Below are 24,173 nucleotides of genomic sequence, written 5' to 3' on the forward strand. Positions count from 1 at the left end.
GAAGCACTGATGCAGCGTTTTCAATTCTGGGTACCGATATTGATTCTTTTGCTTTACATATCTGCCGATACCCGATATTAACAGATACCAGAGTAGAGATAAAAAATGTTACTTATTTCCTTCACGGTGCACTATGTAACTTTTTGGTTGAGGGTCCGTCTTCTGCTTGTTACCATGAATATTAATGTAACATTGTTCTGCCTGGAATGTTCCACAGTATGACACTAAACAGCTTTACCTTGTATTTATTCAGTTACAGGGGGTTTTATAGCTCAAAAATGCAAAGAAAAACAGGCATTCTGACTGTCAGCGGGGTTCCCTCTCCACAGCTCTGACCTGTACTTTGGCCTGGCTTGGTCTCCATAAAGATAGAAAGGTTTAATGCCATACTGTGAAGCATTTCAGACAAAGCAATAACATCTCCATAGAGAAGCATTTGACAGTTCCTCCACCAGTTACACAATGCACCTTTCAAACATAGTTAACTTGTTTAACTTGTTTAACTTAACTTGTCCAGCTACTTTTATTTATCCTTCAAATAACTACTGAACAGCTTTATATGAATAACAGTTCAAACATTATGAGACATTCTAAGCCCAAATCAGCCTGTAAACAATCGTATTACTTCTAATTAAAGTTTCAACCAGGATGCTTGCTTAACTGATGCTATGGAACCTGATCTAGTAAATTTTTCAGTATTGGTGCCAATATTCACTACTAGCAACAGTATCCTTGCATCTCTAGTGTTCTTCGTATTTTTGCTCTTCCTGTTCACCCCCGCACCGCCACGGCCTCATTCTACATTTTTCATTTTGCTCTTTTGAAAACCATACAGTCTGCACAGTTCTGCCAGGAAGGCTTACAGTCAAGTGGTGGTGCAGTTACTTTCTTTCTCTAAAGTTGGACGTGATAGATTTCCTAACGTCTCTGGTTCGTGGTGCATTCACTACCTCTGTGTACTGTGGGAAAATGTGCTGTCTCATTATCACCTGCTGCCCACCTGTGCGGACTGAATATAACTGCTCCCCCTGTGTCTCCCAAACAGATGTATGGGCGCTACACACAGGAGCTGGGTGTGTATGCCAAGGAGGAAGCAGCGCGCCTACGTGACGGGGGGGTACGTGATGGAGGGGGGCTGCGGAGAAACACCAGCGTCCGGAGCAGAGCCGCCGACCTGCTCGAGTACGAGAAGGACCCCTGTGCCAAATGCCAAAGTAAGTTACTCACCAAATACAAGTCATTTATAGTAAATACAAAACACACAAAGTTATGATTGGGTTGTTATCTATAATTACTATTACCAAATAAAAGAAGTATTTATTCATGGACTGATACGAAGAACCCTTGAGATCAATGCACTCTGGGACAGTTTGACGCAAAAGTACCACCTCCATTATTTTCCATTATTTCACTCTGGTGTGCACTGGCCTTTAGGCTATTATAATAACTACTTTGTCCATATGCCATGTAACTTTTCTGGAGGCCACCACCTGCTTGTCTCTATGGTGATATTATTACTTTGCCTGGAAGATTCCACATTATGGCATTACAAAAACGTATATTTTTACTGTGGGCAGAGTCAGTTCTCCTCAGATCTGACCTGTAACATGACCTGGTGATGTCTCCATGGAGATATATTAGTTTAATGCCATAGAGACAAACACATTTAACTATCACCTGCATGTGTGAACCACAGTGTGCAAAAAATAGGCCATAACCTTTTGCTCAACAGTTGTTACCTATACACATGAAGAGTTTTTAAATTACATTTAAATGATATTGTCTTTGTCTTCATCTCAGTGATGCGTAATATGACCTGCCTTTAGAATTATTTTATTGATTCTAACCTGAGAAGACATATCTTTTTACTTCCTGCATGTTTCTATGACCACCCTCATGTACATATTTTTTGTGCCCTGTTTCCTGGGAGGTGTAGTTGGGGACAGGACAACTGTTGACTAAGGCACTGAAGAAGAGCCTGTGTATAGTTTAAGTGCAGCTCCTCGGTCAGAGCGCTGTGCTTTTAGTGGAGAGACATTTGTCCAGAAGGTCACCAGAGAGAAGCTTCAGCCTCCTAATAGAAAAGGGCAGAGCAGGAGCAGCCTTGCACAGAACTACACGGTGTTTGAATGAGTGTGGAAGTGTTGTACTCCTCAAGTAGACTCCACATTCACAACTCAAGGGAGAAGCAGAGGTGATTAAACATAACTATGCACTGACCTCCAGCACTAGGACAGGCTCAATGTCAGGCTGGCGTAGCCCCCTCTGCTGGTCACGTGTGGTTTGGTCAGAGGAGAGTTGACAGGTAGAGAGAGGCTGTCAGATTTGTTTTATGTCCGGCCTCTGATGCTTGTAGATAAGGGAGTGGCTCTAGACAGGACTATATTTTAGACTGATGTATTGAGTTTGCATCATTCACCTCAACAACTTTCACAGTCTGTTAAATTATTCATAACTAAGGACAACTGAATGCTCGCTGATCTGAGCCAAACACAAAACAACACATTTCAAAATGGAATAAACACATAAATGATTATCTCAGTAGTAAATTATGGTGTGTATGTTATGTAGTGAATGTATCATTTAATTTGGCTTTAAACAAACAATGATTACTCCTACAGGTGGGCTGGGACCAAAAAGAAAAGGCACACATTTATTTTCTTGTACAGTTTTATGCAATAAATCCAAGGAATTGCTTCTTTTTACTGACATAGTTCTGGGGGTGTTCTACCTGTATCTCTAGTGGCAGAATGTTCAGCAATTACTATGGTGACACAATGCACACATTAGCAAACGCAGAAAAAAAAAGCTTGAAAATACTAAATTAATTTAACTGATTTTCAACAAAAATGTTAGAGTAACTAACCAACGAGCTTGTGGCTCTAAATTTATACTGTTTTAAACCTTTTTAAGCGCACAAATCCATTCATGCATTGTAATTCCAGCTAAGTCAGATCTTTTTGGTCAGACTATGTTAAAATAAAGCTCAGATTAAGTCAAGTAACTTGAGTAACAGAGCTTCTAACAGAGTAGTGCTTTCAGTTAGCGTCACACCCTCAGCTGCAAAGTTTCAGTAGTTTGGGTTCATGTGGGATCACAGCTTTCCAGAATTTAAATATTAGGAGGAAAGGATTGTGGCTGAATTTGCCTTCCAAAAATGCTAATATTTTCAACCTAGTTTCTGGTTGATTTCTTTTTGCCTTTTTCATTTGGATAGGTCTAGTAACTATGAAGTTAGCTTTTATTCAATTACAAAATTGTTGCTGGGTGTTGTCACAGTGACAAAGAAATTGTGTAACTTGTTTGCTTTTATAGTTCTTGTTGTGAACACCCCCATACATCCCACAGTCATACCAGAGGGTTTGACAAAATCGAAAGAGTATTTAAAGACAAGCCCTCTGGAGAAGATGTGGAAGTGCATGGTGAAAGTGTAAGACTAAAGTCACTTTTCCTCTCCTCTCTCTGTTATAGAGTTTTCCACTGTTGGGAAATGAGATTCCCAAATGATTATCCCCTCCTCATGACAACAGTGTTTCTCAGAAGGCACCAGGACACTGAAAGCCCTCCTTCACATGAGTTTTTACTGTGTCACACTCACATTTGGCATCTCTGCAGTCTCAAGCCAGCCCAGCCAAACAAATCCTGTTTCAGACACTGTAATTGAATATTGAATACTGTAAATTATAACTGACTGAACAATTTGTTATTTTGAAAATATCACCATATACTATATACTATTTTTACTGTTTCAGTGAAGATGATATCAAACAATGTGGCTGTAAGCAAAAAAACAAAAACAAAAAGTATAACTAAAATTCTTATTCTTAACTTATCATATCTTAAATTTAAATCTTGTTTTGTTTTAATGCTGTTTCAATTTTGCAGAACATTTTTTAGTTTTATTTTATTTTTCTCATATTCCTGTATTTTTCATAGTTGTCTTTCTTGTGTATTTATGTCAGATAAACAATAAAACCTTCACTTGCAACATTCAATGGATATAGAAAGTTTAAATCAAATTTCAGAACATTCTCCATGGAGATAGATATATTTTATACCATACTGTGGAAAATTATTGCCAAAGGAATATTTCCAAGCAAACAAGCAGAAGTCAGGTTTGTGGAAATGCCTGTTCATAATAACGGTTCGTGTTTTTCTATGTATTTCAATATAATATACACATCCAAAATAATAAAAAAGTCTATTTCTTGGCCCAAAAGTTACATGGTGTGGCTTTAACATTCCTCATATCACTTTTTGGGACACTGAGTAGTTTGACATTGTGTATTGAAATCACAGTAGAATTTAAAGTCTAACTCAGGCAGTGACTGTTTTCCAAAATGCGCCTTTGTGTCTCTGCCCTTGCGCTGGCTGATCTGATTAAAGCAGGAATGATTGCTTCGCAGGTTAAAGTGGCAGGCGTCGTAATGGAGCCATTTAAAACCATCACATTCAGATCAGGAGCCGGGCGTGATTTGTGCCTCTGCCGCCTCAGTGTACCCATAAATCAAAAGGGGCTTGTATTTTTAGATTGTACTGTTGGTCTTTTTATCTCCGGAGTGATAGCCCTTGGAGTGAGTGAAGTGGGTGGTTTTTTGTAGTGTTTTCCTCGTATTTGTATGTGTGGGTACATTTTTGCTGTGGGTGCTGTGGCGTTCCATGTGCCTCTGTTCGGATCAGTAGCTTTTTGAACGCCACGTCCTACACACTGAAAAAACAATCGTGTCCAACAGCCAAAAAAGATGGACTGAATCATGCTCTGCCTTGGCTTACTGTTATATAAGTGTCTGCCTAGCACTAGTGTTTGACCATGCACATTTCTCTCTTGTTCTTGTAGTAAATATAATTAAGAATTGTTGGTTGAAGGTGATGTAATGGGGAAGTAATAGTAATGAGTGAGGGAGTGTGTGCACATACAGCTTAATTGGCCAGATGCTACCCGTCTGTGTGCATTTGAGGGGATAGACAGTAGTGTAGACAAGTTTTTTTTAGTTTAGTTTTTATTTTTAATTTACATTGCATATGTACATAGACGCATACACAGCCCAAAAGGAGGCTGAGGCAACCACTTATTCGCACATACTACCACATAGTATATTTATTGATACTAAATGATTGAAATGTTGGGGTGAGAGTAGCTCAGTTGGTAGTTTGTCCACTGATCCGAAGGTTTGAGGTTGGAATCGTGTTCTCGACATAAAAACATCATCGTAGAGCAGTCTAAAACCTATAGCTCACAGATTGCCATTGCAATTACATCTCCCACAGATGAATACTGTCATTGTGTCCTTGGGCAAGACACTAAATGAACTTTGGCCCTAGTGTCTGGTTACACTGTGTATGAATGTGTGAGTGGTTCCTTGTTAAAGTGCTTTGAGTAGCCAGGCTGGTGCTTAATTTCATTTCTCTCCAGCGACTAGGTGAGGAATTGGAATACACTAGTTGGTTTGCAAGAACCCTGATTGTAGACCACACACCAGCCAAATAGCTGTGAAGCCATCACTGGGTACAGCACAACAGTAAACAAAGCAGTCGAGATGGATGTAGACAAAGCCGTACATTAAGTGTTGGCAACGATTCCCGAGATGGAGGATTTAAAGCCGGAACAAAGAGAGGAAAGACGTTATTGCCCATCTTCCTACAGCATTTGGGAAAAGCTTAATATACCAGTTAGCCCTGTTAGTGGAGCATTACATACATCATAAACAAATAGCAGGGACTGGTTAAATAAAAGAAGTACCCTCCTACTGTCGAGCGAACAAATCCTAGTGCTGCGAGGTCAGACGGTTTCCACGAAGTGAAACTGGCTGATGAATCAGGCTATGCATTGAGTGCCTTGAAGGTGAAAAAGCACTATATAAAAATGTGACCATTCACCATTCAACTTGACCAGATGTTTTCAAAACATAAGATTTTATGCTATTTTTAGAAATATTAGAAACAGAGTTAGAGTCAAAGGCATACTGTGTTACTTCACTGCTTCCTCCTTGTCTCCTTGGAGATTGTATTGCTTTGCTTGGAATGTTTCAGAGTATCGTATTAAATTCATTTTGGAGGCAAGGAGGCAAGCTGACCCTACACCAGAAAAGTTGCATAGCGCACCTAAAGTCAGCCCACTCAGCTATTCTTTTCTTCAGTTGTATCTATTGTTCACTAACTTTTTGTTTATCTGTGCATTAGCTTGTGGGGATTTTTTAAGCACCCCTATCCATCTCAGAAAGGTTGCATATGACAAATTAGACTTCTCATTTCACTACAATATAATAAACATGAACGACAACACTTTTATCTGTTATATTTACCACGAGTAGTACTATTCTAGAAAACCAAATAATAATTAGAAATGCATGAAAATCTTTCATATACACTTTAAATATATTTAGTATATATTAGTACAGACATTATTACCACACTGTCTTAAAGCAAGATTTTATATATTGCGGATTTATACACTGCTTTAGTTGAACCTAAAACTGTAAAAGTGGCCCCTGTAATTTCTGTTTCCAGAATTATGAGGCTTCTCCTCAGCAAAAGCAGTCCCTAGTTCAGTGCTATATGCGGATGCCTGTTAAACTTCGACACCTTTAACAAGTGTTGCTTCTTGTTGCTTGTGAAATAAGGATCTGACTCAAGTGTTAGTGGCACATTTTAGACCTCTCTCGGGAGCGCACATCTGTGAATGCTCTGGATTCTGAAGTGAATTCAATACTATATCTGCAGACAGGACAGGAAATGGGTCCAGTGTTGCCTCTTTTAGCTGACCCAACTCCCAGTTATAATGCAATTATTAGCACATTTCTAAATTATACTTTTGTCTGTCTTTCAGTGTGTGCGTCTCGATGCCAAAAGTTCCTCATTTCCAGAGTGGGGGAAGACTGGATCTTTCTCATTTTGCTGGGGCTGCTAATGGCCCTCGTGAGCTGGGTCATGGACTATGCGATAGCTTTCTGCCAAGAAGGTAAGACAGGGCCAAAGAGGAAATACTTATAACACACAGTGAGCAGAGGAGAGGTGTTAAAAATTAATTTGTATTGCATCAGAGGTTGTGTTTGGTAATTTACACACCTAAAAGTGTGACAGAGTGTGACATTTTATAACCAGAGGATGTTTACTGCATTTCCTCCATAATCTTATCAATTTGAAATAGTCTCTTTTAAAAACACAACCTACCAAGTTCTCTGAAAGTAAAACTACTTCAACTGTCAATTTAGCCATTGGAAGAGAATTTATAGTTTAATAAAAATGAAAATGAAAAAATGTTGAACCACTGTTAAAACTAGCTCAAGCTGAACATTTTTTTTCCAAATCAAATATGCTTAAGAGGTAGCAAAAAATATTATGAAGCTTTGAGTTTGCCATATATGTTTAAAAGAGGATTAAGTCTTCTTGCCTCTTGCTTGTGTACCATGTAGGATTACCCTTACACCACTTTTTAGTCTACAACACTGATTTATAGTTTTATAGATGACCTAAACCATGCTGAGGCTGTAATCAGATGGGGATTTAGCATTACCATTTTATGATATCTATAAAGTAGTGGGGATCCGTGCAAAGGAGCATCCTCTTCCATTGTGTGTGTGCTCTTGTGTGTGTGCAGCACAGAAGTGGATGTACGGTGGTCTGGGCAGTAACCTGCTGTTACAGTACATTGCCTGGGTCACATACCCCGTGGTGCTCATCACATTCTCCGCAGGATTCACTCAGATCCTCGCTCCTCAAGCCGTTGGTAAGATGTTGTATGTAAACAGTCTGCGCAACGGATCTATCTAATTCCTGGTGTGTGTTTGAATATTCTAATTGGTTCCCTAATGCAAGGTAAGGCCTTCAAGGACATAGGCCTTTTAGTGTTCACGTCGGCAGAAAAAAATCCATAAAGTGATGAGATGGGCATACACAAAACTATATGAATATTAATCAGCTTTCTTCATCTGCTCCTCCCTCTAGGTTTAATTTATGTCTCTCATCATGTCTTCCAATAATTGCTTTCCTTCAACTTGCCTTTCCCTGTCTCTCTGTCAATCCGCCGCCTTCAGGATCAGGCATTCCCGAAATGAAAACCATTTTACGAGGAGTGGTGCTGAAGGAGTACCTCACCTTTAAGACTTTTGTGGCCAAAGTCATCGGGCTGACCTGTGCTCTGGGCAGTGGCATGCCTCTGGGGAAAGAGGTACTGTAATATATTCAACTCATTAGACCTCGCTTATGACATGTCTCTCCCAAGATTTCTTCTGAAATTCCCAAGATCTAAAAATCATTACTCCTTCGGTCACATTAAAGTCAAGTGAAAATAAAAATGTGATTTATCGCTAATGGAGCTTGCTGTATCCATTTGCAGAGTAATAAAATTGTTGGCAAATTTATTCAAGCAAGATTTCTGCATACATTTGAGCGCCAGTGTTTTACACAGTGTTAATCTTGTACTCCCGGCCGTGCCCTGCGTCTATTAACATATGTATCTCTGGTTATCTTTGGCAGGGGCCCTTTGTGCACGTTGCCAGTTTGTGCGCAGCTCTCCTCAGTAAATTCATGGCGGCCGTGTTTGGAGGGATTTACATGGTGAGGACAAAACACAAATGCACAAACTTTGGGCATCTTACATGAACTTAAAGAAATTTCAAATACACAGTGAAATCCTCTGCAAAGGTACCAGTACTGCCACCCCCCATGTACCTGTCAGGAGGAGGAGAGACGCTTTTTGATGCAAATCCCACCAGCAGTTCAGGTGGATATTAGACCAAGCCCATGGGATTATTTAAAGCTATCAAGCCAAGTTATAATGAGAAAGCAGCTCATTACAGGCAGAGGCTGTAACCTTTGGGCCTTATACAATATGAAGATACAATAAGATGACCTTTGAGGGGCCAGATTATTGCTAAAAGGGGTGGTGGTGAAAACAATACAAAAAGATAAAGCAAATAAGAAATGGACAATATTTAGATGTGCTTGTGTTGTTGCAGATTACAAAATGCCTTTAAGTCCACATTTATATAATATAAGGAAAAGATGCCGTTATTAATGAGCAAAATTCCCCTTATATTCATATAAAATGTATTTGTGCATCCTTGTAGACGTCCTTTTACATCTAAGTAAACAAAATTATAAAATGGACAGATAAAGCTACTGAAACTATGGTAAAGACTTTCCGGTTCTTGAATTGTCCATGCTTATATTTTATTAAATAGGTTGATATACCATAAATACATACACTATAGAACCAGGCGACTATTTGATGCCCTTATGTCAAGTCAAAAAATGTGAAGCTTAATAATTTCTAGTTGTAGTTAATATTCTTTAACATATATTGTTTGGTAATATAAGTGAGGTTACAATCAACTCACTCCTATGCAACTGATAAAGCTATGGCTTCTACATAAGGTCACACAATACATTGCGTTTAAATTGAAATCACAAAGGCTGCAATTATTTACAGAAAGTCAAGTGTAAACAATAATATATCTTGTCTTTTTGTCACATGCTAACCCCTTTAGTTTTTAGACCTCTGCATTTCTTGTATTATTTTAGCAGTTCACATTTAATGCTAATACTGTTAATGCCCCTGAAGTTGTTTATAATGTGCATTCTGAACTAATTTTTTAACATAAAACGAACCTAATTGCAATTGTGTAGCCCTTCTCTATGACTGCAGATTCCCCAGATGTAGCTCAGCCTTTGCACAGACAGCCTTCTCATACAAGGGCATTAAAAAATGGAACAAGCTGAAACTTTCCTCTGACCCGAGGGACTTCTATTGTGTTAGAAAGTCCTTTCAGATAGTCAGCACTGATTTGTATTTGCATAGTGGTAGCTTATACGGTAATGTTTTAGAGTTTTTGAGTAATTAGAAATGTAGAAATGTGGAGTGTAATGTTTATAAAGGTCCCGTATTACTCAAACTGTATTCTTGTGAGCTTTTAACCATGTTATAATGCTGTTACCTCTTCAAAAATACTTGGAGTTCTATTTCATTCACACATTTGAGTAATTCTGTATTATTAGTCTACATCTCCAAAGCTCAAAATGCCAAAGTAGTGGCAGTTTTCATGTTAATTTAACTTGCAGGGTGTGTGGTTTAAATATGTGTGACTGAAACAAAACCCAACTCCAGGTATATTTTTGATGAGGAAACAACATTATAGCATAGATCAGAAAATACCGTAAAATGGGTCCTTTAAATGAAAGAATGGAGGAATGCATTGTTTATTAACCTGCCCGATGACAGCAGATCGAAACAAGCTTTCACTAAATCTATTGTAAAGCATCTCTTCTTTTCTGTTTGCACATCCCTGTTAAAATAAACAAATACACTAAACTAAACACTGCACCAAAACAAAAGCCCGATCTGAAATCCTTTGACTCCTCTTTCAGGACACAGTGTCACTCATGCGAGACCACCCCATGCACGGCCCTGTGCTCTCTCCAAATCTGCCCGGGACTAATCTGGGCCTATCACTGCCAGAGCTCTCCTCCATGCCCCAGCAACCCCCAGTATGGAGCAAGATAGACCCCAGCAACACCAGAGAAGACCGCACAAAAACACACTCCCTCTATTATACCTAATCAAACTGTGGACATGTTTGCAGAAGCCCATTTTGCAGCTTGTATAACACTGTGGGATAATAAGCTGGAACGCCTCCAAGAAAAGCAAACAAAAAAAAAAAAGGTAATTTCTTCACTCACATCTCTCTTTCTGTCTTTCCCTGTTTACGCTAAAGGAAGAGCCCTGTGAGGGGAGCAAGGTATGAAAAAACACAAGTCATACCATTATTAAACCATGCTGTCCATTTCTCATGTTGCTGCAGAGACTGATGGCTTTTCCATTTGTGTTTGGATGTGCTCAATGGAGTGTCACCGCGACACATGGGTCTGTGTCTCATCCGGTTATTGTACAAACATCTCATTTTATAGCGTCAACACTCAGCCCTGGGTTTGCAATGATTAGATAATTGTTCCACGTCTTGATGGTAATTAGTCGCAGAATACATTTAGTGCTCAGTGCTTTGTTTAATTTGCAAATTTTGGTGTGTTAGTTGGAGACACAGGATAGTGTGTAGTATTGATACTTTGCAGTGACATCACACAGGGAGTGTTCTACATGTATCTCTAAGAGCACAGATCATCTCACCTGTTGTAGTATCAGTTAAGTTAATTAAGCTCTTTCGGGTCAGATTGTGTTAAAAAAAAAAGATCAGATTAAAGTCTAACTTGAGTCACAGAGTTTCAGATAGAGCTGTGCCTACAGTTAGCATCACACCCCCACGCAATATTGATGATATGAGCTGCAAAGCATCAATAGTCGCAGTGTCTTTTAGTATACGCTTAAAGTTTTCATTGTATGGGATGGTGGGTGTGTAAAGTATGTTTTATATTAGGCAGTATATGAACAATAATGATAAAGAGAAAGTTGAAAATTCTAGTAGTGCTGTCTGTATGTTCTATAAAGATGTCTTTATGTCTTATATAGGGTCAGTAAAGTTTGGTAGGGCTGGGTGATCTGACCTGCTCATAGTTTGTCTACATTTGATCTCGTTTTCAATTAATGGACAATCATTTTTGTTTTGTTTTTTGTCCTTATAGTTTACTGACAAGGTTTGTACTGCAAATATGCTCAACTGTTGAAGGTGGGATATTTTTTCTAATGAAAGAGTGCTTACTAATCCATGATAATTATGATTATTATAATTGTCATGGGCAAGATTATGACACAATTTTAATTAAGCTCTATTAAGCCCTGTTTAGTAGCATTGGCTTTTTCATTAGAAATGCATGAGTACCACAGTGTGTGCATGTGGCCACTTGTTGGTGTTGTAGATAAGCTTGGCAGTGCCAGTGCATGTGTAGGTCTCTGTATGCTCTTGTGTGCCCCCTCTGGACAGAACGAGCTGAGGAACACGGAGATGCTGTCTGCCGCCTGCGCCGTGGGGGTGGGTTGCTGCTTCGCCGCCCCCATCGGGGGTGAGACCACACGCACACCTTCTCACAACGCTGTCTCATTATGCTCCATAATTACAGGAGCTAATTAGATAAGGGGGGAGACTCGCTGTGCTGAAGATTTGGAGATGCCATCATTCATGAAGATCAATGTCTTAACTGTTGAAAGTGAAACCTAATATATAAGTTTCTATGACCTTTGACCTTTTCTCGCGCTGTCAGGTTGTACTCTTTATCACCTCAGAGCACTGCATACTCTCAAAGATGAATGACTGATTTGTTTGGTCAATACACCACAGCAAATCGAGCAATTCACAATCACCAGTATTTTCATTATTAAAGACTCAGTATTACGTTATTTTGTGATCTATGTTATAATGTTGTTTCCTTATCAAAAACATACCTTGAATTGTGTTTTGTTTCATTCACATGTTTTCCACACAAACCCTCCATATTTAGGCTAATTTCTTAATTCTCAAACAGAAAACTCTGTTCTATCTTGTGATGTCATTTGGTAAAACAGGAAGTACAAAATAGTATTACTCAAGAAGTACAAAGTAGACATTACTCAACTAAGAGTATAAATGTAAGAGTAACTGTCAGGACATAACATCTGATTTATAATTGGAATTATAAACACAATGCACAAAATCTGGTATTTTCAAAGGATAGAGGAAATACTGTGTTATATTTCAAGGAGTGGCGCAAGAAGCACAAATGGTCATTTAATATTGTTGTAATAATAAGCTTTTGTCACTTGTCAACTTACTCACAATGGGAAGAGTAACTAACACTTTTACTCCAGCAAATGAGTGTTACTTCAATAGAATTATTACTCAAGTAGGAGTAAATGTAACGGAATACTGCCCACCTCTGTCAAATATGTAACAGCATGTGCTCTCTGTTTGGTTCAGGGGTGTTGTTCAGCATCGAAGTGACCTCTACGTTCTTTGCTGTGAGAAACTACTGGAGGGGCTTCTTCGCCGCCACCTTCAGTGCCTTCATCTTCAGAGTGCTGGCTGTGTGGAACCAGGAGGAGGGTAAAGGGCCCCATACATGTGACTGTATTTCAGTTAATATATTTGTTTTGCCAAAAATAGAGTAAAGTTTTGTTGTTGTTTTTATTGCACTGAAAAACAAGGGTCCTTATTCCACAAACCTCACTCATATTTCACCCAGCTGCTTGTTTCTGTAGAATTGTTGATCATTTTGCTATAATATAATATGGCACAAAACCTACCTGCATAGAGAATGTTCGGGATTATTATTATTATTTTTTTCTATTTCCACAGACTCCTGAAAGACAAGTTTGCGAAAATTTAATGATAAAACTGATTTTTTCATTTAGTTCTTGGAGTGCCCAGAGGAATTTTTAAACAGTATGTATGTAAGTATGGTGTACTATTCTCTAAGGTGACATCTTTTCCCTGTCCTCAGAGACCATCACTGCGCTCTTCAAAACACGCTTCCGTCTGGATTTCCCATTTGATCTGCAGGAGCTGCCAGCATTTGCCATTCTGGGGTTAGCTCACCATGTTTTCACACAAACTCAGATTTGATCCACATGGTTGGATTGTCACAAAGAACAGTGCATGAAATTAAACTATTTAGTCTGCTGATTTAAAAAGGAAGCAATGTTTTAAATCAGTGCATTTTCTCATTTAGTGAATGTTGAAATGTTAAATATGAGAGAAAAAACATTAAGACGTGGTTTACTGTCAGAGGAAGTCTCAGGGGATTGTGGAGTACTTTTTTATTCAACCTCAAATGTTTGAAGATGTTCTTGTGTGTGTTTAGAATCGCCTGTGGATTCGCTGGAGCTCTGTTTGTCTATCTGAACAGGCTCATAGTGGAATGCATGAGGAAACAGAAGACTATCAACAAGTTCCTACTGAGAAAGTAAGGATCTGAGCTTTAGTAACTACATGGATAATAAATGTGGCTTTAATAGATCTTTTAGTGCGATTTCTACTACTGTAATAAAAAAAGACGCAAATGTATAATCATTATAATAATACTCACCTTAAAGATGCACTGTGTAACTTTTCTGGAGAGCATCTGCAGCTTTTAATGTTAATGCTTTGGTTTAAATTGACAGTAGGATTCCACAGTATGGTATTAAACTAATCTGTCTTGCATTTATTCAACTAGAGGGGCTATTAAATTCTTACTGTTAGTGGGGTCGCCTCTCCACAAATCTAACCTGTAATTTGGCTTGCAATTCTCTATGAAGATTCATGAGTTTATGGCCATACTGTGGAACATTTTAGGCACACACGCATATAAATACAGGCTTTGAAGGTGAACCCTGTAACTTTCTTGTAGGAGGTCTGCTTCTTGCCTGTTATTACTTTTTTTTAGAATGTTCCACAGTATGACATTAAATGTGATGATGAGCTGACCCAACTGACAGTGAGAATGTTTTTTACATATTTTAAGACACTTGAATAATTCACTAATGCAAGATTGACCTTAGTGGTAACACAACACCAGAAAAGTTACATAGTGCACTGTAGGAGACAGGACTGGTGCACGGTGTGGTTGAGGGTGTGGGTGTATTTCTCTGGTGCAGAGGGGGCAGAGCTCACAAGGGCAGGTGCATGTGCATGTGTGCCTGTGGAAGGATTAAAAAGTGTGCACTTACCTGTTACCTAGTTTTGACTGAGGGTCAGTGCTGGGTATCCGTAAATTTTGTTGACCGCCACGCTTTCTCTATACTCACCCTTTATTTTCCAACTGGTTCTATCCATCTTCTTTGCTGTGCTGGGATAGCTGTATGTCTGTTAATAAATATACAAAATGTATTCTGGATCCCAGTGTATTAGTTTACAATAGCCTTCATGCACGTCACAAACTACGACCCCAGGACCCACTCTGATCTTCCCAAGCGGCTATAAGGTTGGTCAATAAGCCGCTACACTGCACCTTTTAAAGAAGAGGCAATGTATATTGTAGTGTCGTAGTACTCGGTCTTGGTATCGTCTTGGACTCGACCGCATTTGGACTCAGTCTTGTCTCGCTCTTAAAGGCCCTTGGACTCAGTTTTGTCTTGATCTCGAGATCTGACACTTGATGAGTGATACAATGGAAATTTTATAAATTTTATAAATGGACATTTATAAAAACATTGATATATATGTGCCAAAATAACTCTAAAATACAAATAAATGTAGAAAATGACAAAGATGGTCTTGATTTGGTCTCAATGGGCTGTGGTCTTGGTCTTGTCTCAGTCTCTGCCTTTAAAATTCTTGGTCTTGACTTGGTCTCGACCCCCAGAGGTCTTGGTCTCGATTAGTGCGGTCTTGACTACAACACTAGTATACTGTATGTGGCAATGTGCTTGATGTTTGTAACCTATACATCATCAAACACAAAATGAAACAATCTAAAAATGGCACTTGTCACTTGTTAGCAGGTTTTACTGTGATTGTGCAAGTTTTACATCTAGAGTTTTAAAATTACCATCTACAACTGCTTGCAAACTGGTTCAGTGTTACTAAAAAGGACATTTTGTGAGAAAACAGAACTGTATTGTAGTTGGAATTCTTCACCTTGTGTGTATAACATGTTGCCCTACATTACAGAGTTGTGGTGGTGGGTTTGGGTGGTTGAAGTAGGTCAGTTGATCACATCAGAGTTTATATTTAGCCCTCACATTTGAAGTTTGCCCATTGGCTTTAACATGGCCCCACTAACGTAGCTGCAGTCCCTCTCTCCCTGTCAGGCGCCTGCTGTACCCGGCTCTGGTCACTCTGCTGGTGTCTACTCTGACGTTCCCCCCGGGCCTGGGGCAGTTCATGGCTGGGCAGGTGAGACAACAGTCCATTTGTCTTCTGCTGTTGCCACTAGAAACAAATGAAAGCTGACAGTTGTGTGTGAAGCGTGTGGGCCTCGGGTTAGACATAATCTCTTGCTCCTCTCATCCACTGATGCTAACTGCCAAGGCTAATGAGAGGACCAGAGATTTATAAGTAGATTTATGCAGTTTTTGGTGTTGGCCTCAGCTGCATAACAATGAGTCAGGATGGGTGGTCATGCATGAAAAAGTCTAAAAGCAATTATATATATAAATTGCTGCAGTAGAAACAGGAAACTGACAGAAATGTAGCGTCAGTTTTCAGGAGTGCAGCCTCAGTGAATTACTATCCACTGAATTCTGTGGCTTTCCCAAAACTGTAGTTTCCTGCAGTTCTTTAGAAATGTAAAAGCACAGCATGAGCAATCATAAATCAAACATTTCTGACAGTTTGAAAACACATCTCTGGGATCTTTACTTATTCAGTATTTCAGTCAGGCGTATGAACAACTTAAAATTATGGGTTAAATGTTTACACAGTTTGTATTTTTGTCTGATCTGGCTGTACAAGAACATTCAATATTGTGTTAAAAATTTTATTATAAATAGGTTTTCTGATTTAGAGGCTTATGAATCAATGGACAGTGATGAAGCATAATGTACTCTAACCTGACTTTATTTTATACAGCTAGTCTATTCTTAGTTTTTTCCAGACAGTATAATAATATTATCAATTTTATTTTGAGCTGTGTAATAACAAAACAAACAGAAGGTGGTACAGAGATGAATGAATCTGTACAGTTTGAGTCTAAAGTTGTTTAAGACGATACGTTTTCTTAGTAGTACCACAACTCAGATAATCCAGTATTCACTGTGCACTGTGCACGTGGACATGAAGACACTTTGTCCCAAAATGGGCTTGATTCTGTTGTGCCTGTACAGTATTGTGCTCATTAAAGTCCTATGCTGTTCTCACAGCTGACACAGCACGAGTCCCTGGTGGCTCTGTTTGACAACCGGACGTGGTGCCGACAGGGTGTGGCAGAGGAGTTTGACTACATCAGCCATCATCACGCCTGGAAACACCCCCAAGTCAACGTCTTCATCACACTCATCCTCTTCATCGTTATGAAAGTATGTGCAAAAAATTTTTTATTTTAATTACACTTATAATCATTAGTATGTATTAGATGCATAGATTTTTTTTTTTTCTCAGTTTTGGATGTCTGCCGTTGCCACCACCATGCCGGTTCCATGTGGAGCCTTCATGCCAGTTTTTTTAATAGGTGAGAAAAATGGCTTGTTTTTGTTAAAGGAACACTGCGTCATGATGGGCTGTGTGTGTTCTTTTGGCATTTGATTGACAGGTGCAGCATTTGGTCGCCTTGTTGGAGAAATAATGGCGGCTGCATTTCCTGATGGTATCCATGCTGACGGCACCGTGTACCCCATAGTTCCTGGAGGATATGCAGTTGTCGGTATGCTGTTTCAATAAATGATGCTACACATTTGTATGAGAGCAATGTAATGGACACAAGGAATAGCTTGCCTTTGGTGATGTGTTCAGGTGCAGCGGCCCTGTCCGGAGCAGTTACGCACACTGTCTCCACGGCAGTGATTGTGTTTGAACTCACTGGTCAGATTTCACACATCCTGCCCGTCATGATAGCTGTCATTCTGGCCAATGCTGTAGCTCAAGCACTGCAACCTTCACTCTACGATTCAATCATTCGTATCAAGAAGCTCCCCTACCTCCCTGAGCTGGGAATGGGACACCACGAGTAAGTGTGTCTGTCAGTGGCTTTGCTCACATGCACACCAAAAATCTGAAAATCTGATTATTATCTGATTTCTGGAGGTATCACGTTGTTGAAATGGCATGTAAACAGTAATGTGTGATTCAAGTAATCTGATATTTTTCTGATTGTTCAAGTCGGTGCAAAACTGTGATAAAAAAAAGGGCAAAATAATGTGACACAATGTTAAAGATTGAAAAAAGTTATCTCAAAATAAATTTTCGATATGTCATTTAAGTAATCTTAAAGGTCTAGAAATCAGATTATAATCAGATTTTGGTTTGTATATGAACAAGACCTGTTGGCTATTGGTTTATCTGATTGAAATTGAAGTTATCTGATTTATTAGTGACAAGTTTAATGCTGACTTGTTTGTGAAACTATTGTCAACAATTTACTTTTTAGGAAATATAATATCCGAGTGGAGGACATCATGGTTAGAGATGTGCGTTACATCACACTCAGCTCAACTTATCGAGACTTACAGGAGATGCTGCAGACTGGGCAGCTCAAAACACTGGCCTTGGTCGAGTCCAGAGGTAAGAATGCAATTTGAAGATGTGCTGGGATCACTGCTGCTGCTGCTAAAGCTCTGTTTCAAATTGGTACATTAACCCGACTAACCTTATGTTATGTTGATACTTTTCATTTATAAACTATGAAAGTGTGTATGAACAGTGTCATAAACTTTAACATGGAAAATTAATGAAAAGGATGGACATTCCACCATAGACATACATGCACAATTCATAACAGGAATTTTAGTGTGAATCCTGAAGTTACTACTTTCCTGCGTTAAATAAAAGCACAAACTCACTTGCTCTACACATTACAAAAGTCCAGAGTTTCCTTTGGGTGAGTTATATCGCCGTCCATGTTTCAGAGTCCATGATCCTGCTGGGCTCCATTGAGCGGTTGCAGCTACAATCTCTGCTCACTCTGCAGTTGGGTCGTCAGCGCAGGCTCGAGTACCTCCGACAGATAGCGCAAGACAACGGGACCCAGGACCCTCTGCCCAGCCTGACCTCGGACAGCAGCGCTAGCTCCCCCTGTGGGCAGACTCACATCATCAACGCCACTCCTCGCACCAACGCTCGCCAAACGGTTCGCTTTTTGGTGAGCACGCAAGAGGTGTGAGGCGACCGGGGACGGGGTGAGGGCGGGCGACACCAGGTGGAGCATGGGGCTAGCATGTAGCAGTAGGTAAAGGCACAGAGGGGGTAATGGGCAGATGGGGTAAGTGTAATTGATACTTTCTGTGTACACGTAATGATGATGAGTATATCACCTTTTGTTTACATGTAGTGAATGGTTATATGTTTGATGTTTGTGGTGTCTGTGCCCTTACCTGTGCTGTCCTGTGCATGTGCTGTATTTGTCTGCATGTGTTTGGCTGTGTCTGGCTCCTCTTAATATATTTTCTGCATAGATCTCTACAGAAGAGACGTCTTCCTTCAGCCCAGCAGTGTCCAACTTGCAACTTCCTCTCAAATCTGCCCTGAAAACAGTATCAGCCATCAGTGACACAGAGACACCAAATAGTATGTATCCTATGCACAACATGCATCTGGGTGTAAAAGGAATTATATATAGCCTACACTCTTACTGTTTTTTTAAAAAAGGTATCATAATCGCCTGGGTTGCCAGTGCCTTAACCTGCATATGTGTCCTAACCCTAAGCCTAACACATGTGAAACTCACTCACTGAGCTCTCAAGGCTGCACTAGCATTGATAAATGGCTACATGTGCTGGGGTTTAGGTAGTGAGCATTCAGATCAGAGAGGAACCTACAAACAAACTGGATTTCATTATTGACACTGGCAAATGGGAGACTTATTCTGCTTTCTGATTGGATAATTGTCTTGAGAACCGAAACATCAAATTATAACAAAGCTTGGCTATAATATTGTTTATTTTTGTAATTTAGAATACATTTCAACAGTTGTCAGTTAGAAAAAAAATAAATCACTGCTGTTAGCTGCTCGCTAATGTGGTATCATGGAGATACACAAACAAGCCTTTACATAAAGCATACTGCATTTGATGTTTGTAACAGCAAAGACATAATGCTGCTTTTCAGGCTCTCAGACACTTTCATGCACGGACCAGGACAAGGAGCTGCTAGAGGTGAGCAGACAAGCACGCACCATGTGAGAAGAGATGTGATGTGTGGGTAGATGTAGTGGTCTCCCTCTGCTGACAGGCAGCGCCCACCCATGGGTTGTATGCTTTCAAAAAAATATAAATAAATAACAGATCTATTAAAACTAAAAAATACTTAAGATAATGCACTACTTTCAAGCTCTGCTTAATAAACTAATATTGGGACAAAAATAAAGTAACTTGTTTGATATGTCTGCATACAGTTACAGTTGTATGTGGACCCCACATGTAAACAAAGCTGCTGTGAAAGAGCCTGTGCACATGACTGTGGTGTGACAGCATGCACAGATAAAGTCACTCCCAAACAAACAGCCTTCTGTGAGCACAGGTGTTCAGAATATCATTATGATGTGTAATCGCCACGGTGAGCGGGTGTGTGAGGGAGCGTGTGTGTGAGGGAGCATGCGTGTGAGGGAGCGCATGTGAGAGAGCATGTGTGTCAGGGAGCATGCTGCAGCATTTGAAACTGAAGCTGTTCATTACACCTCAACTACACCAGACATGTTAGCATTTACACAGTTGTGGAGCAGATTTTTAAAAATCCCTGATCATCAGATATTTGACTTTTCTCAGCAGGAAAACACGGGTGAATTAATAACATTATACAGTTACAGTCAGCAGTTACAGCCATTAATAATGCTCTCTGAGAACAGCTGTGCTGGTAAAAGCATGTGAAAATGTTCCGCTTCAGTTACCGTCGTCATCATGTCAGTGTGTAGGGCTAATGCTTGTCCAAAAATTTATGTAAAACTATTTGAGTACCTCAACACATTAAGGGACAGTGTTGATGTACAACTTATGGAGACCTCAATGCTTTGTGGTCTTCATAATGCCTCATTTCCCCACATTGTTTCCTCATAGTGTTGTGTAACATCAAGCCTCTGGTGCCTTCATTTTCTTCTGTGCTCAAGTAATTATAGGCTATCAGCAACATTGTGCTCACTTGGTGGTACTCCTCTGGAGAAGTGGGTTTGAGATCCAATGTTGCAGTGTGCCATGTTGTGGGTAAATGTCCACTCTGACTGACGCTGTGGTCATGTTGTGTTGATGCCTCCTCTCTGCCCGTGGAAGAGCCCTGGGCCGGCTCCTCCTGAACACAGAAAGGCCAGGCCCAAACGCATGAGGATCTCCATGGCGGTAAGACTGTCTGCCGCCTAGAGACTGTTGCCTAGTAACCGTTGCATTGCGACAAGCACACAGTGAGGGCAGAACCAAAACATTTGTGGTGCAGCACCCACAGTATTACATGGCTCTGTAGTGAGTGAAAGAACGTGAGAGCGGCCCGTTGATGTTTGTGCTGTGGCAGAGGTCTGATGGTCTCTAACCTGAGAACAACAGGACGTCAGCATCTGATTCTGCTCACTACACTTTTACATGTGTATTTAATAACACTAGCTGTCTTTATTCATGTGAAACACATTGTCTTTGCTCTAGAGTTTTAGCAGTATTCCCCTACTACCTTCAAAACGAAAGTTTGTTTTTCAGGACTCTGAAGTGGAAGACCACATGAGCCCAACAGAGGTTAGGTCTTCAGTGACATTATGAAATACGCTGTTGGTAATTATGTGCTGAATAGGACTTGTCACTTGTTTGACTTCAGATTTCAGTGTGGGAGGAGCAACAGCTCGACCAAGCTGTAGATTTCAAGAACTGCAAGATTGACCCTGCTCCCTTCCAGCTGGTTGAGCAAACCTCGCTACATAAGGTACCAGTCTCACTTTAGAAGTATTAGAGAATGTAATAATTGTGTTAATTTCAGAAATTACATACTTTTTTGTGTTAACCCTCGCAGGCTCAAATAAAATTTTAGTAACAGGAAAAAATCTGATATTTGGGGAAAATTATCATATGGGGTAGTAATACACAATTCTGACTTTTTTTTGAGAGAGACCTTCACATCCAATGCGTTCTGGGATGTTGGAGATTTGCAGCATTGGCCCGGTGTGGTAAATTAACACTGAAGACTGAAAATGATATGAACGCTAACTTTATTTGTATACCACTTTTCATAACAGTGAAAACATAAAGCACAGTGTAACAGTGCTTTACAGTGGCAGAACAACATCACTTTTTCGTGTGGTATTCCAAGAAACAATTTTTATCCTTTGTAAACAACAACAGTACTTTGCACTTCTGGCAGGCCATTTGTGTGTAGCCATTCTTGCACAGTCTGCATCGTCCATGTTTATCAGCATGGATGGGAGAAAAGGCTCCTGAGTAAAAAAAACCTCATAAAATATGGATTTGGAGTAAGTAGGTAATTGGCATTTAGCTGTTGCAAATCTGCAACGCCTGCCTGGAGAGGGTTAAAGCGTACCTCTGGTGCATTGAACATATAAATACAACTTTTACTGTTTAATTTGTTTAACTTAAACTTATTCCTTGTTCACAGACTCACACCATCTTTTCCCTGCTGGGCCTGGACCATGCTTATGTGACTAGTATGGGGCGTCTGGTCGGAGTGGTGTCTCTTAAAGAGGCAATTTCTATATTCTATTTTTTGTTCTTACTTGATTAGCCTTGTTTTGACGACATTTTTCCTTTTTGTTGCAGTTGCGTAAAGCCATTGAGGGCTCAGTGACAGTGACGGGGGTCAAAGTTCGCCCCCCTTTGGCAAGTTTCCGGGACAGTGGCAATACCACAAGTGTATCTGAAGTAACTGAACTCCACAAACTGTGCATCCGCCACAGGGGCCTCTCGTTACCACGGGAACTTAATCGCCTCAAAATGGAGGATGATAACAACCCTCCATTTGAAGAGATTCCCATCAATTTTTCAGACCAATGCACTTTACAATTTGCAACAGGCCAAACTGTGGACATTAGAGAAGAGTTGGTTCTCCAAGATAGCCCCTCATTCGCTGAAGACCAATCAGAATTTACGTTTGACTGTAGCCCCTCCCACACGGAGGAGTCAGAACTGGCCTGTGACTATGACCCGCCCAGTCAGACTCCAGAGCCAGATGAAACCCAGCAGGAACAAGGTCAGAACCTGGACCAATCAGAAGCGGAGGAAGAGGGAAGCCCCGGTCCACAGTAATGACCAATATGAATGATTAGCAGGGATACATGTGTTGTCTCAAGTGTTACATTACAAGTCCAGCCTGGCTATATGTATGTATTTATAGCAGAACTTGAGGTGTGAATGACAAATAAGAGACCACATCCAATAATACTTTTTAAACTAATTGATCTTATACCAGAGGAACTGTTTAGGGCCTGTTATCAAAGCTGGTAACACATAGTTGTTTGGGGAGTTTTTTTTGTTAACACTGCCATTACCCCATTATAATCTTACAAAACCTTGAAGTCTCCTAAAAAAAAAAAAGAGTCTTGATAAAATGATAACAAATGATTTTAAACAGGATAGATTTGCTAAATGTTTGAGACTGTGTGCGTGTGTGTGTGTGTGTGTGTGCATGCGTGTGAGTAACTGGTGTGCCATGGTTCTGGACTCCTCCGTGTCGTATTTGCGCTTATGCCAAATAAACAGTGTAATATTTTGCAGGAGAGGAATACAAATGAATCTAATTGCAATGAATAGTTATAAATAAACAAGCACATTAATAAAGTAATATATTCTATTACGGAGCACAGAAATCTGAAATATTTACTACCTACAAATAAGGCTGGCATTTTTATAGATTATTACAAGCCTGATATGCAAAAGGGATATTTTTGTTATTTTGTTTGTTTAAATATAGCATTATAACTGTCTTTGATTGCAGCACTAGGACATATTCTGTTTTCTTGTACGTCATATGTCCACCCCCGAAATTCAACAACAAAAACAGGCAGCTCTTCTTAAGACATAAGGTTCAAGGTAAAGCACACAGTAATTACCACTACTGAATACTACGGAAGCCAGTATTAAAATGGAATAAACTGCCTCGATCGCTTAAACTGCGTGAAATGTTTCTAGCATGTTACAGGAACAGTATAGGCTAATGTACAGAGCACACTTGCACCCTGTAGATATATTTACAGTTATGCATCTTTATGACATGAGCAGCCTGGCCTCTCATTAGCACAGTCCAAGTCTGTGGGGGTCTGTGCGTCTGTTGGTGTGTGTGAGAGACATGTCATCAGGTTTCAAATGGATGTAATTGTCAATTGTACAAATATTTTAAATCATGTTTTCATTTGCACTAATCAGGGCTTTTTGTCTGTATATTTGTGCATTTCTTTATTTGCGTCTTTTGCATTGAGAATGTAAAATAGTGGTTGGCCATACAAGTAAAAGGAATTGAGAGATATTTTACAGCGTATCTAGTTAAGCAATAAGTCTGTAGTACCCTTTATATGGCACTGAACTGCTTTGTACATACAAATATAACTACATGCTTGTACAGGAGAATTATGCATTTGAAATCAAGCAGCCACTGTTATTTTTCAGAGAACATAAATTGTTTTGTACATGAGTGAATGATTAAATTTAAACAAGAAAATGTCTGTTTTATGAGGAGAAAAAAACTACACAAATCATA

General features: G+C 39.7%; 1 protein-coding gene across 1 annotated transcript; it reads left to right on the forward strand.

Annotated features, from left to right (window-relative positions):
• Positions 1-1,045: 1,045 nt before the first annotated feature.
• Positions 1,046-24,061, forward strand: clcn2a (chloride channel, voltage-sensitive 2a). Its single transcript, XM_055152013.1, has 23 exons — positions 1,046-1,214; positions 6,827-6,958; positions 7,598-7,726; positions 8,034-8,167; positions 8,476-8,556; positions 11,874-11,952; positions 12,843-12,968; positions 13,366-13,450; positions 13,726-13,827; positions 15,656-15,740; positions 16,706-16,861; positions 16,944-17,013; positions 17,095-17,205; positions 17,295-17,508; positions 17,929-18,062; positions 18,407-18,639; positions 18,953-19,064; positions 19,605-19,651; positions 20,759-20,824; positions 21,173-21,208; positions 21,288-21,392; positions 22,080-22,166; positions 22,241-24,061. Exons 1-23 carry the CDS (start codon positions 1,046-1,048, stop codon positions 22,724-22,726), a joined length of 2,979 nt encoding a protein of 992 aa, XP_055007988.1. The 3' UTR covers positions 22,727-24,061.
• Positions 24,062-24,173: the final 112 nt, after the last annotated feature.

The sequence above is a fragment of the Boleophthalmus pectinirostris genome, unplaced genomic scaffold (assembly GCF_026225935.1).
Source record: "Boleophthalmus pectinirostris isolate CB_2022bp ecotype Guang Dong unplaced genomic scaffold, ASM2622593v1 HiC_scaffold_16, whole genome shotgun sequence".
Classification (NCBI taxonomy): domain Eukaryota; kingdom Metazoa; phylum Chordata; class Actinopteri; order Gobiiformes; family Gobiidae; genus Boleophthalmus; species Boleophthalmus pectinirostris.

Bases quoted from the DNA above. Each gene is read 5' to 3' on its own strand.
- clcn2a (XM_055152013.1), top strand. From the start codon at position 1,046: ATGTATGGGCGCTACACACAGGAGCTGGGTGTGTATGCCAAGGAGGAA. The intron at 1,215-6,826 runs GTAAGTTACTCA...TCTGTCTTTCAG, and splicing joins CCCCTGTGCCAAATGCCAAA to TGTGTGCGTCTCGATGCCAA. The intron at 13,828-15,655 runs GTAAGGATCTGA...TCTCCCTGTCAG, and splicing joins AACAAGTTCCTACTGAGAAA to GCGCCTGCTGTACCCGGCTC.